Genomic DNA, 13,548 nt, shown 5'->3' on the forward strand with positions numbered 1-13,548 from the left:
CAGAGGATGTGGAGAATGAGGAACACGTATTCACTGCTGCTGGGTGTGAAAATTAATACAGTCATTATATAGAGCTTGTGTAAGTCCCTCAAAACATTTGAAATATCACACGACTCAGCTATTTTACTGAGCATATACCCAGAGATCCTGTACCCTACCATAGAGATATTGGCACCCCATGATTGCTGCTGGTCGATTCAATATGGCAAGGAGATGGAACCAATCTAGATGCCCATCAACAGATGAATGCATAATGCAAGTGCATATACCAAATGAAATATTATTCATCCCTAGAAAAAATTAAATCACAAAATTTACAGGAAAGTGGATAGACTTAGAATATATACTGTTAAATAAGATCACCCAAACTCAGGGGAAAAACTATGTGTTCTTTCTTGTGTGTGGATCCTAGCCTATATAATGTATGCATGTACATATGTAGTTAAATATGTAGAGGTACAGTACAACATATAAGAAGAGTAATTTTAAAGAGACTCCCTAGTGAATTCACATACATGCTGTACTTTGCGTGGGTCCTCTGAATGCTCATTCTCTCAACATGAAACACGGTTTTGATGTAAAATAGGTTTTTAACAAGCAATATCCACCTGTAACTCTGTGCTGCCACCTTACTGGGAGCCCAAATTTGAAGTTATGTTGTTCATCTTTTAAATGTCCCTGTACAATGCACTTCTTGTAAGTGCTACCAACTTAGGGTGCATCATTCTTTAAACAATAAATCCAGTGATAAAGGCTTCCAAAGTATGCATAAATCATCATAATTGGGGGATTTTTGAAAATTCCAGGAAATGCTGACATAATGCCTCTGAATCCCCAAGACTAACACACCAGGCATTACCAACACTGGAAAGTTTGCAGTGTTTGGTTTGGTTTTCATTTTATGTTTTAAGTCTAGAATGTGTTATTGTTAGTGAATGAATGTACTTTGCTTTAAAATTTAAAGTTGGAATAAAACGATTTTAGAGTTAGCAAAGGACTTGGATATTCCTGCCCTGAACAAGATATACAAAAAAATCTAATAAAAACACATGGGAAAGGGGGCTCAACATCATCAGTCTTCCTGGAATTGCAGATCAAAATGGCATTGATTCTTACCTCAGCTATTATTATCTCCAGCAAAAATCTACCTAGATCTTCAAAGGTGGCTGCTTACTGGGACCTCAGGGAACTTGGTGCTCAGGTTCATTCCAGCATCTGGAGCTTGGCTACCATCCTTGTAGTAGCCCTAATATGAGCTGCAGGTCTCCTCATGAACAACAGGGGGCGACAATAAACCACATCTTCAACAGGGAAAATCTCCTTGAGGAGTGACCCTATCTTGCAGCCTTGTTTCCATTCAGGTTCAACAGACCTGGAGCTCCTTCACATAATCATTTCCTTTGTCACTGAGACCCCCACTCTGCATGGAGACCTGTGTAGTCCCCTCCCTTCTCTCATCATCCATGAGGAAAGACAGGGAGATCACAGGGCAATCACCAAGGACAGCAAAGGCAACCCAGAAGGTCAGGGAGGGCATGGGTAGACCTGAATCACATTCAGCCAGCATAGGAGCTGGGGGTGGAAGAGTCTCCCTGGTGCCCTCCATAAGAAGCTGGAGCACAGGGTCCTCTTCCTAGGACACACAGGTCATCTCATCTTGCACACCAGAATATGAACCCCTGAGATAATAGGTATTCCTTCATCAGACACCTGACTGGTGACACTAGTGATGACAGGTCTGGGCCCTCCCCAGGCATCACTCAGCTGGACCTCTTCCTGCCCCTAGAGTAGACTGCCACTCTCTGCTGGGAATAAATCCCACCTTCCCTGAGCATTGAGATCACAGGGCAGACTGGGCTCTTCTAGGTTTTAGGGTCTCAAGGAAATACACTCTTGGCTCTAGGAAGTTTAGGGACAAGGCCCTGGGGTGAGCTGCTGTTCTCTTGGGACACAGGACACTTCTCAGCCTTTCGTCTCAAAGTATGTTCTAGAACACTGAACAACAAAGGAACAGAAGGGTGGGAGGCAGCACTCACAGAAGAACAGAGCAATGCACACACAGAGACTCCACCCCCAGCCCATGTGACTCCAGGAAGTGCCCTCCTCTGGGAGGAGGCTGAGGTCTGGGAATAAAATCAGAGCAGACACCAGAGGAGCCCAGCTTCCCAGCAGCCTAAGAGACAAACCTCCTCTCCAGAGGAAGAGCCTAGCCCACAGCAGAGACTATGGAGCTCACTTCAGCCCCTCTCCACAAAGGACAGGTCTTTTGGAGGGGACTCCTGCTTACAGGTAAGGAAACATTCCTCGGGAACAGTGAGTTGGGGAGCTCATAGACTGGATGGGGTCTTCTGGAAGAGGGAAAGAGCCTGAGAAATGACATCTGGCTCTGCTTGAAGCCTGAGACCATCAGGAAGCTCACAGTGGATGGGAATTGGGAAATGGGGAAGAAAAACTCAGTTGCTCCCCATTGTAGATTTATCAGCACTGGCCACTGGATCCTGAAGACTCAAGTTGACAACTCCATCAGGGTGACTCTCTGAGTAAAACTCAAAGTGGGCAAGTAAACAACATCATTATGTAGGACCCTGAGAAATCTGCAAATAAACCCCAGGCCCTAGGACACTCATTTGCTCACAGGTATTTGAGCATGTTTGTGTTAGAGAGGTTTGAACCAAATCCAACTAGTCCTCCTCAGAAAGCCCTGCTACTATTGGGCAGGAAGACAGAGCAGCAAGGACATCTAGAAGGTGGGCCCAGGGGTTGACAAGCACTTCAGAAGAAACAGAGCAGGGAAAGGTCAGAAAATGAAGGCACAGAGTCTTTAGAGGAGGAGGTCAGACAAGACATGCTACACTCACCATAGATTCTGAGTATGAGTAGGGATCTGAGGGCAGTGAGGGGTGAGCTGTGTAGACACTATGAAGCCAGTTTCATAGAGTGGGAAGATTCAGGGGTACTGATGAATGGGGGTGATGCTGCTGACCTCCCCTCAACAGGACACACACACCAAGGCTGAGAGTTAAACACTCACATTTCAAATTTCTACCAAATGCAAAGGTCCTAATATTGATAGATTTTTTTTCTCTCTTCCCTCTTAGTCTCTCTTTTAACCTCCTGGACCTCTCCCACCGCTGCCCAATACATCACTCTTGAAGCAGTTCCACCCATTGTTGCTGTAGGGAATGACGTTCTTCTAGTTGTCCACGGTCTGCCCTTGCAGTTCACTCGCTTTTACTGGTACGAGGAAAAAAACTCTGTGAAGCACGTTATAGCCACAATTACTCTTCAACCAACTTTAATAGTACCTGAGCCTCAATACCGTGATAAAATGACAATGTACAAAAATGGATCCCTGCTCATCAGGAATGTCAGTAAGGATGACACAAGAGGCTACAAAGCAACGATGACGAATCTATACTCTGTTGATACAAATCTATCCGTGGACTTTCAAGTATACTGTAAGTCATTCTTTGTAACCTCTGGGTCATGGGTGGAACTAATCATATTTCTCCTATAGAGCTGTCATTCCTGGATGACTCTGTGTTATGGTCCCCACATTGTGATACAAACATTTAGTAAAGGACACACAGTGGAGAAAAAGGCAATAAATCAGGATGCCCCACTTGAATCCACCCTCAGAGAAGAGGTGGTGAGGTAACTGAGCTCAGGCATGTTAGACTCTTCCCAGGGTCTTAGATGCTCACCATGAACATGGCCTTGAGGAAGACCCTTCAGGACTCAGGCAGGGCCTGGCTGAAGAAATCATGAGAATCTCACCCCTAAATAGCTTTCCTCAAGAACTCCATGCCAGACTGATCCAGGAATCCCAAAAGCTTGTAGACTGGGTTGGAATTTGATCTCCTGTTGGAGCTGACAGGGAACAATGATGGATTGTAGACTGGGAGCCTGCTGACAGTCAGCCTCTGAGAGCCATGTCTGAGGTAGGTCACCTGGCATCTCCTCCTGAGACACAGTGTGCTCAGCATAGGTGGACAGGCAGGAAAGGCAATCAGCCAACTCTTTGGATGACCTTCTGAGACCTCACAGGAAGGTCAAGATCCCTAAAGAGATAGAAGAAAAAATGTACCAATGGCAGCTCCTTGTCTCTGGGGGTCTGGACCAGGGATTATTTCCTGCAGGCAAACAATAATAGACACTGCTTGGTGGAAGGTAAGGTTGTTGTTCACATTTAAGGTTAACGTGCAGGCCTAGCAATGATCATTTACCATGTGTCCTATTATAGGGAAACTTACAGGAAACACAGTCACTGAGTCAGGGTCACACAGGTTGTGGATAGCACAAGCTATCTGTCCACAGCCACATCTCCAGCCTCCCCACCAAGGAAATGGCACTAAGTGACCTTCACTCTTCTAGACCATTTCGTGGAATCAGGACTCCCTTCTTCATGTGAATCAACATCAAACACCTGACAAGAATGGCCCACCTGTGGCCCAGCCGGACCTAAATGTCAGGCAGATCCTGAGCTGTGTGAGATCTCTGACAGGCTGTCAGGTTTCTCAGGGAGGCTCAATGAGAAGATGAATCATAACCCATCTGTAGGCCAGCCCTGAACAGCAAAGGCTTGGAGGGCTCCAGTTTATACTCATCAGGGGAGGTCAGTGTAGCTGGAAGGACTCAAACCTTGTATCTCAAGGCAGGCAATGGGTCAGTGAGGACCAGGAGATAAAATGAGGTCTCTGATTCCAAGTCTTGAGTGTGACCATCACCAAACACTGCAGCTCAGTTCACTCATAAGAAAGTACTTGCTTCTTCCATACACAGCACAGGAGGCCCAATTATCTCTGAGCACTCAGGCATTCCATCTGCCTGTAATTTGCTTCCTGCCTGATTCTTTAAGGATCAGGGTTGCCTGAAAGTTAAGAGACTATCTCTAATTGTAAGAGGCCTTTGCAAGAATCAGGAGTACCACACAGGGCAATCATCTCTCCGTGGTCAGCACAGCACTGCTATCCAAGCCCAACATCACAACCAGCAATTCCAATCCCATGGAGGGTGAGGACTCAGTAGCATTAATGTGTGAGCCTAAGCTTCAGAATACAGCCTACCTGTGGAGGATAAATGACCAAAGCCTCTCAGAAGAGGACAGGCTGAAGCTGTCTGAGGACAACAGGACTCTTACTTAGTGTTGCAAGGACTTATGGTGATATTTTATTTGTACTGAAATGTGATTTTATGTGTATGTTAATAAATAAAGTTGCGTGGGGGTCAGAGCTAATAGCAAGCCATAGCAGAAACTGGGCAGTAGTGGTGCATGCCTTTAATCCCAGCTCTTGGGAGGCAGAGAGCTAGGCGGATCTCTGTGTGTTCAAGGATACAGCCAGCATGGAGACACACACCTTTAATCTCAATACCAACCATAGAAGACCAAGGTTCTGTACAGACAGGCAGTGTCGAGGAGGTCATGTGGTTGGGTTTACAACCAATGACAAGGCAGAATAGAAAGTCAATAAAAAGCAAAACATACAGGAAGTAGGTCTCTTGCAGAGAGGTAGAACAGCGGGGCAGTGAAGGGTAAGGTTTTTAATCTCAGCTCTTAGCTATTGCTCTGACCTCTTGGCTTTCATCTCTGATTCAGCTCTGTGTTTCTTATTTAAAAAGATGGTTACATCTACAAGGACTGACGCAGGAATCTATGAATATGAACCTGGAACCCAGTGAGGGACTCCATAAGTAACACATTCTCTCTGAACATTACTTTAAATACTTTGTTTCATCCTGGTCACAACTGCCTAAAAACAGAGGGCTAGAGCTACTATACTCAGTCCCAGTCCCCTTGGGCTTATGACACAGACCTACCCTACAGATACCTAGGCTGCCAGGGCATCCTGGCCCAGCCAAAGCATCTGTGGACATTCCCAGCATTGAGCTTTAATGGGTTGCAGTGAATTCTGCCTAGAAGACTCAGGGTGATGGAGAAAGGGGACATGTCAGACTCAGTCTCAGTGCACACAAGTGTGTGCAGTGGGGATATTTGTGTGTTGTACTTGAGAAAGATCAGGGCTTGTGCATGCTGAATGAGTACTCTTCTGCTAATCTGCACCCCAGCTCTGGGTAGGACCTGCTCAACTAAGGTTAAAGCACAGCTCAAAGAGATACTAAGGTGTTCTATAGACCAGGATTTCCCCTTCCCTCTGCTGACATCACATGTGGCTTTATTCTGTTTGCTCCAGATGGTCCAGATGTCCAGATCATATCCCCCTCAAATATTCATTTCCATTCAAGGACAAACCTCACATTTCCTGCTGCACAGATGCTAACCCACCTGCACAGTACTCTTGGTTTGTCAATGGAGAGCTGCAGTCATCCTCCCAAGAGTGCTATATTCCCAACATCCATACTAATAATAATGGATCTTATACCTGCCTCATCTATAACTGTCACTGTCCTCAGTAACACCACAGTCAAGAACATTACAGTCCTTAGTAAGTAGATCTCTGAAATATCAACATCAGGTTTGGAGTGGAGTCTTTTGGCTTTCTCGGAAGGTGCAGAAGCTTTTAAATTCCAGCCCATGTCTATGGGAACGAGCAAAACTCAGTCTTCCGGTATGCCACCTGCTCTATCCCTATGTCTATTGACCTCCTGGTTCTCTGATTTCTGGCTGATAGGGATGGAGCTTGCAATGTGAGGAGGAGGTTCTCCTAGTCTTGGAAAGCCTTTGGTTGTGTGAGGGACTTTTCATAGTTAGGAGAACCTCAAGGTCAAGATTTCTTTCTGTGCCTAACACAAGCTTCCCTGTCGCCTCCATTTTCATTTTATGACTTCCATAACCTATAAGGAACACCCAGGGCTTTCAAATGTGCTCCCATTCTTATTCTCCAAATTCGAAGAGAAATTTCCCCCCACATCAGGACTAGACCTCCGATAGCTAGCATGTCTACTCCTGTCTCTGTGTGGGTGGCTGGCTCAGCTCTGACTCCATGGGATGGGAAGAGTGGGTGGAGAAGGTGTCTGGGAGCCCTGTTCTGAGTCAAGGTGAACCATGTCACTGACAGTTGATGATGCTCTTTTGCTTACTCTTCTCAAGGTTCCAAAAAAATGTCAGCTGAGTGTGGTGGCCCACACCTTTGATGCCAGTACTGAGTAGGTAGAAGAGGTAGATAGTGTGAGATTGAGGCCAGCTGGGTCTACATAGCAAGTTCTAAGCAAGCTAGAACTGTACAGTGAGACCCTGTCTCAAAAATTATCAGTACTGAGTATTAGAGTGGCAGGCTGTGGTCAGTACTGTGCCTCTTGACTTCTCTGTAGTATTTAATCCATATCCATGGGGCAAGAAATACAATTTTTTCTACAAACAGAAATTCTTCAGTTAGGGATTTTTCCCAGTCCTGAGGTATAGCCTTTAACATCTTTAAGATTAGCTATGCCATCTTAACCCCATGACAAATTACTTAATAAAAAATAAACAGAAGTCTATTTCATAAAAGAGGGACCTGACAGTTCACACTCACAGAAAGTGGGAGCAAGAATTCCCACAAAATCATTGGGAAATATATTACCTCCACCATGAGATTTCTGGACAGGTAGGTTGAAGAGGCTCCCAGTATGGAATCTACACAAATATCCTGAGTCAGGATCACTGTGAGTGATCTTGATGGAGTAAGATTCAGCTTTCTTCTTGCAGACCATATCTTCAACCCAAAGATGTGATCTTGCAGAGGGCTACTTCATTCTATGGACCCTGGGACCTGTCTGAGATCTCTGAAGGTGACGGACTCTCAGCTGGCCCCATCCCTTGTTTATCCATAGATGCAGTGACTAAACCCTCCATCCCAGTCAACAAAACCATAGAAAAAGACCTGGTCTCTGTGTTCCTGAAGTGCCCGTCAATTGACATTGATAACTCCATCAGTTGGTATTTCAAAGGCCAGAGTCTGAGGATCATGAATAGGATGACACTGACCCAGAACAACAGCAGCCTCCAAATATTTCCTGCCAGCAGGCAGGATTCAGGGGATTATCAGTGTGAGTTATCCAATCCACTCGATTCCAAGATGAGTGACCCATTCCAGCTGGATGTAATAGGTGAGTGATCTCTGTTCCCCTCTTAATCCATAGTGTTGGAGGTGGGGGCAGTTTCTTTATCAACAGAGTGCAGAATGTGTAAGAGTCACAAGGAGAAAAACATGGTTCAAGTTACAAATAGAACCAGCTTGGTGATGGATGCATGTTAATCTCATGATAACACACCAAGCAAGATGAGCACAGTGCTGCATGCCTTTAACCCCAGCACACCAGAGGCAGAGACAGTTGGACCCTGGATATTCAAACACAAAAGCACAGTAGCCCTGTCTCACATTCCCACAGCTTCACATGATTGCCTTGATGAAATTGATGGAATTCAAGGATTGGAAGGAAAAGTTAGGACTAACCTAGACACTCGAGGTGAAAAGGACAGTTGCTAAGATCCTCACACTTCATCTCACCCAATCAGTCTTCCTCCAGCAAGGTGGGAAGGTGTTTATCAGCTGTAGGAGTTTCCTGGTAGAAATTTCCTGATCACTTATGCATACTCTCGTATCTTCTGCAAATAGGGAAAGTTTGACTTCTTCCTTTCCTATTTGTATCCCCCTGATATTATATTGTTGTCTTATTGCTCTACTTAGAACTTCAAGTACTATATTGAATAAATATGGGGAGAGGGGACAGCCTTGTCTTCTTCCTGATTTTAGTGGAATTGCTTTGTGTTTCTCTCATTTAACTTGATGTTGGCTGTCAGATTGCTGTAAATTGCCTGTATTACATTTAAGAAACTTCCATGTATTCCTGATCACCCCAAGACCTTTGTCATGAAGGGGAGTTGAATTTTATCAAAGGCTTTTTCAGCATCAAATTAGATGTGGATTTTTTCTTTCAGTTTGATATATGATGGATTACATTGATAAATTTTTGTATTTTTTTATTTCAAAATTTTTTATTATTATTTTATTTTATTTTATTTTATTTTACAATATGATTTAATTCTACATATCAGCCATGGATTCTCTTGTTCTCCCCCCTCCAGCCCCCCTCTGCTTCCCCCCAGTCCACCCCCCATTCCAATTTTCTCCAGGGCAAAGACTCCCCCGCAGACTGAGATCAACCTGGTAGACTCAGTCCAGGCAGGTCCAGTCCCCTCCTCCCAGGCTGAACCAAGCATCCCTGCATAAGCCCCAGGTTTCAAACAGCCAACTCATGCACTGAGCACAGGACCTGGTCCCACTGCCTGGGGGCCTCCCAAACAGATCAAGCCAATCAACTGTCTCACATATTCAGAGGGCCTGATCCAGTTGGGGGCCCCTCAGCCACTGGTACATAGTTCATGTGTTTCCATTCGTTTGGCTATTTGTCCCTGTGCTTTATCCAACCTTGGTCTCAACAATTCTTGCTCATATAAACCCTCCTCTTTCTCGCCAACTGGACCCCCGGAGCTCCACCCAGGGCCTGGCCGTGGATCTCTGCATCCAATTCCCTCAGTAGTTGGATGGGCTTTCTACCACGACAGTTAGGGTGTTTGGCCAGAGTACGTCAGTTCGGGCTGTCTCTTGACCATTGCCAGCAGTCTATTGTGGGGGCATCTTTGTGGATTTCTGTGGGCCTCTCTAGCACTTTGCTTCTTCCTATTCTCATGTGGTCTTCATTTACCATGGTTTCCTATTCCTTGTTCTCCCTCTCTGTTCTTGATTCAGCTGGGATCTCCCGCTCCCCCAAGTTCTCTTTCTCTCAACCCTTGCCCTTCATTACTGCTACTCACGACCAGGCTGTTCATGTAGATCTCTTCCATTTCTCCATCATTGGGCAATCCCTGAGTCTTTCTTGGGGTCCTGTTTTCCAGGTGGCCTCCTTGGTGATGTGAGTAGCAGTCCAGTCATCCTTGTTCCACATCTAGTATCCTCCTATGAGTAAGTACATACCATGTTTGTCTTTCTGAGTCTGGGTTACCTTACTCAGGATGATTTTTTTCTAGATCCATCCATTTGCCTGCAAATTTCATGCTGTCATTGTTTTTCTCTGCTGAGTAGTATTCCATTCTGTATATGTACCACATTTTCTTTACCCATTCTTCCGTTGAAGGGCATCTAGGTTGTTTCCATGTTCTGGCTATTACAAATAATGCTGATATGAACATAGCTGAGCAAGTGCCCTTGTAGTATGATTGAGCATTCCTTGGGTATATGCCCAAGAGTGGTATAGCTGGATCTTGGGGGAGATTGATTCCCAATTTTCTAAGAAAGCGCCATATTGATTTCCAAAGTGGTTGTACAAGCTTACATTCCCACCAGCAGTGAAGGAGAGTTCCCCTAGCTATACATCCTCTCCAGCATAAGGTGTCTTCAGTGTTTTTGATCTTAGCCATTCTGACAGGCGTAAGGTGGTATCTCAGAGTTGTTTTCATTTGCATTTCCCTGATGATTAGGGATGTTGACCAATTCCTTAAATGTCTTTCAGCCATTTGAGTTTCCTCTGTTGAGAATTCTCTGTTTAGTTCTATAGCCCATTTCTTAATTGGACTGTTGGGTATTTTGATGTCTAATTTCTTGACTTCTTTATATATTCTGGATATCAGTCCTCTGTCAGATGTGGGGTTGGTGAAGACCTTTTCCCATTCTGTAGGCTGTCACTTTGCCTTGTTGATGGTATCCTTTGCTCTACAAAAGCTTCTCAGTTTCAAGAGGTCCCATTGATTGATTGTTTCTCCCAGTGTCTGAGCTACTGGTGTTATATTTAGGAAGTGATCTCCTATGCCAATGTATTCAAAACTACTTCCTACTTTCTCTTCTAGCAGGTTCAGAGTAGCTGGATTTATATTGAGGTCTTTGATCCACTTAGACTTAAGTTTTGTGCACGGTGACAGATATGGATCTATTTGCAGCCTTCTACACATTGATATCCCGTTATGCCATCACCATTTGTTGAAGATGCTTTCTTTGTTCCATTGTACACTTTTGGCTTCTTTGTCAAAAATTATATGTTCATAGGTGTGCAGATTAATGTCAGGGTCTTCAATTCGATTCCATTGGTCCACATGTCGGTTTTTATGCCAGTACCAAGCTGTTTTTATTACTGTAGCTCTATAGTAGTGCTTGAAGTCAGGGATCGTGATGCCTCCATAGGTTGTTTTATTGTACAGGATTCTTTTGGCTATCCTGGGTTTTTTGTTTTTCCATATGAAGTTGAGTATTATTCTTTCCAGGTCTGTGAAGAATTGTGTTGGTATTTTGATTGGGATTGAATTGAATCTGTAGATTGCTTTTGGTAACGTTGCCATTTTTACTATGTTAATCCTACCTATCCATGAGCGTGGGAGATCTTTCCATTTTCTGACATCTTCTTCAATTTCTTTTTTCAGGGACTTAGAGTTCTTGTCATATAGGTCCTTCACTTGCTTGGTTAGTGTTACTCCAAGGTATTTTATATCATTTGTGGCTATTGTAAAGGGTGATATATCTCAGATTTCCTTCTCAGCCTGTTTGTCAATTGTATATAGGAGAGCTACTGATTTTTTTTGGGTTGATCTTGTATCCTGCTATGTTGCTGAAGGTGTTTATAAGCTGCATCAGTTCCTTGGATGAAGCTTTGGGGTCACTCAAGTATACTATCATGTCATCTGCAAATAGGGAAAGCTTGACTTCTTCCTTTCCAATTTGTATCTCCTTAATCTCCTTATGTTGTCTTATTGCTCTGGCTAGAACTTAAAGTACTATATTGATTAAGTATGTGGAGAGCAGACAGCCTTGCCTCATTTGTGATTTTAGTGGAATTGCTTTGAGTTTCTCTCCATTTAATTTGATGTTGGCTGTTGGCTTGCTGTAAATTGCCTTTATTATGTTTAGGTATGTTCCCTGTATTCCTGATTGCTCCAAGACCTTTATCATGAAGGGGTGTTGGATTTTGTCAAATGCCTTTTCTGCATCTAGTGAGATGATCATGTGGTTTTTTTCTTTGAGTTTGTTTATATGGTGTATTATATTGACGGACTTTTGTATGTTGAACCACCCTTGCATCCCTGGGATGAAGCCTACTTGATCATGGTGGATAATTGTTTTGATGAGTTCTTGGAGTCTGTTTGCCAGTATTTTATTGAGTATTTTTGCATCAATGTTCATGAGGGAGATCGGTCTGTAGTTCTCTTTCTTTGCTGTATCCTTGTTTGGTTTAGGAATCAGGGTAATTGTAGCCTCATAGAAGGAGTTTGGTAATGTTCCTTCTGTTTCTATTGTGTGGAACAACATAAGAGTATCGATATTAACTCTTCTTTGAAGATCTGGTAGAATTCTGCGCTGAAACCATCTGGTCCTGGGCTTTTTTTGGTTGGGAGACTTTTAATGATTGTTTCTATTTCCTTAGGGGTTATTAGACTATTTAAATAGTCTATCTGGTCTTGATTTAACTTAGGTATGTGGTACCTATCCAGAAAGTTATCCATTTCTTTTAGATTTTCCAGTTTTGTGGAGTAGAGGTTTTTGAACTATGACCTGATGATTCTCTGGATTTCCTCAATGTCTGTTGTTATGTCCCCCTTTTCATTTCTGATTTTGTTAATTTGGATGCGTTCTCTCTGTCTTTTGGTTAGTTTGGATAAGGGCTTATCTATCTTGTTGATTTGCTCAGTGCATGGGTTGGCTGTTTGAAACCTGGGGCTTATGCAGGGATGCTTGGCTCAGCCTGGGAGGAGGGGACTGGACCTGCCTAGACTGAGTCTACCAGGTTGATCTCAACCCTTGGGGGAGTCTTTGCCCTGGAGGAGATGGGGATGGGGAGTGGACGGGGGGGGGGAGGAGTGGAGGGGGGCGGGAGGGGGGAGAACAAGGGAATCCGTGGCTAATATGTAGAATTAAATTATATTGTAAACTAAAATAATAATAAAATAATTAAACTAGTAAATAAACAAACAAACAAACAAAAAGGTATTTCATACAAGAGAAACATGACTGTTCACACTCACAGAAAATATGAGCAAGAATTCCCACAATAATCATTGGGAAATACTTTCTTCCCACCATAAGATTTCTGGACATTTGGGCTGAAGAGGCTCCCAGTGTGGAATCTACACAAACACCCTGAGTCAGGTCCACTGTGGGTGATCTTGGTAAGAGTAAAATTCAGGTCTTTACTTACAGACCATATCTTGAACATGTGATCTTGCAGAGAGCCCTTTCATTCTATGGGCCCTGTGAGCTGGCTGATATCTCTGAGGGTGAAGGACTCTCAGCTGGTCCTCTCCTCTGTTTATTCACAGAACCAGTGATTAAACCCTCCATCCAAGTAACCAACAATACAGTGAAAGACCTGATCTCTGTGTTCCTGACCTGCTTGTCAAATGACACTGGGATCTCCATCCATTGGTTCTTCAAAGGCCAGATTGTGGAGCTCACAGACAGTATGAGGCTGTCTGAAAACAACCATACCCTCCTAATATACTCTGTGAAGTTTGAGCATTCTGGGGACTATCAGTGTGAAGTATCCAATCAAGTCAGTTCCAAGAGGAGTGACCCCATCCAGCTGGACATAATACGTGAGTGAACTCTGTAACTTTCTTACTCCATA

General features: G+C 43.9%; 1 protein-coding gene across 1 annotated transcript in view; it reads left to right on the forward strand.

Annotated features, from left to right (window-relative positions):
• Positions 1 to 2,224: 2,224 nt before the first annotated feature.
• Positions 2,225 to 13,548, forward strand: part of LOC131894866 (carcinoembryonic antigen-related cell adhesion molecule 1-like) — a 44,417-nt gene continuing 33,093 nt past the window's right edge. The window contains exons 1-4 of the mRNA XM_059245236.1: positions 2,225 to 2,289; positions 3,099 to 3,458; positions 7,771 to 8,046; positions 13,241 to 13,516. Coding sequence (XP_059101219.1) covers positions 2,226 to 2,289; positions 3,099 to 3,458; positions 7,771 to 8,046; positions 13,241 to 13,516 — 976 coding nt within the window. The 5' untranslated portion in view covers position 2,225. The remainder of the gene's footprint in view (positions 2,290 to 3,098; positions 3,459 to 7,770; positions 8,047 to 13,240; positions 13,517 to 13,548) is intronic.

The sequence above is a fragment of the Peromyscus eremicus genome, chromosome 1 (assembly GCF_949786415.1).
Source record: "Peromyscus eremicus chromosome 1, PerEre_H2_v1, whole genome shotgun sequence".
Classification (NCBI taxonomy): Eukaryota; Metazoa; Chordata; class Mammalia; order Rodentia; family Cricetidae; genus Peromyscus; species Peromyscus eremicus.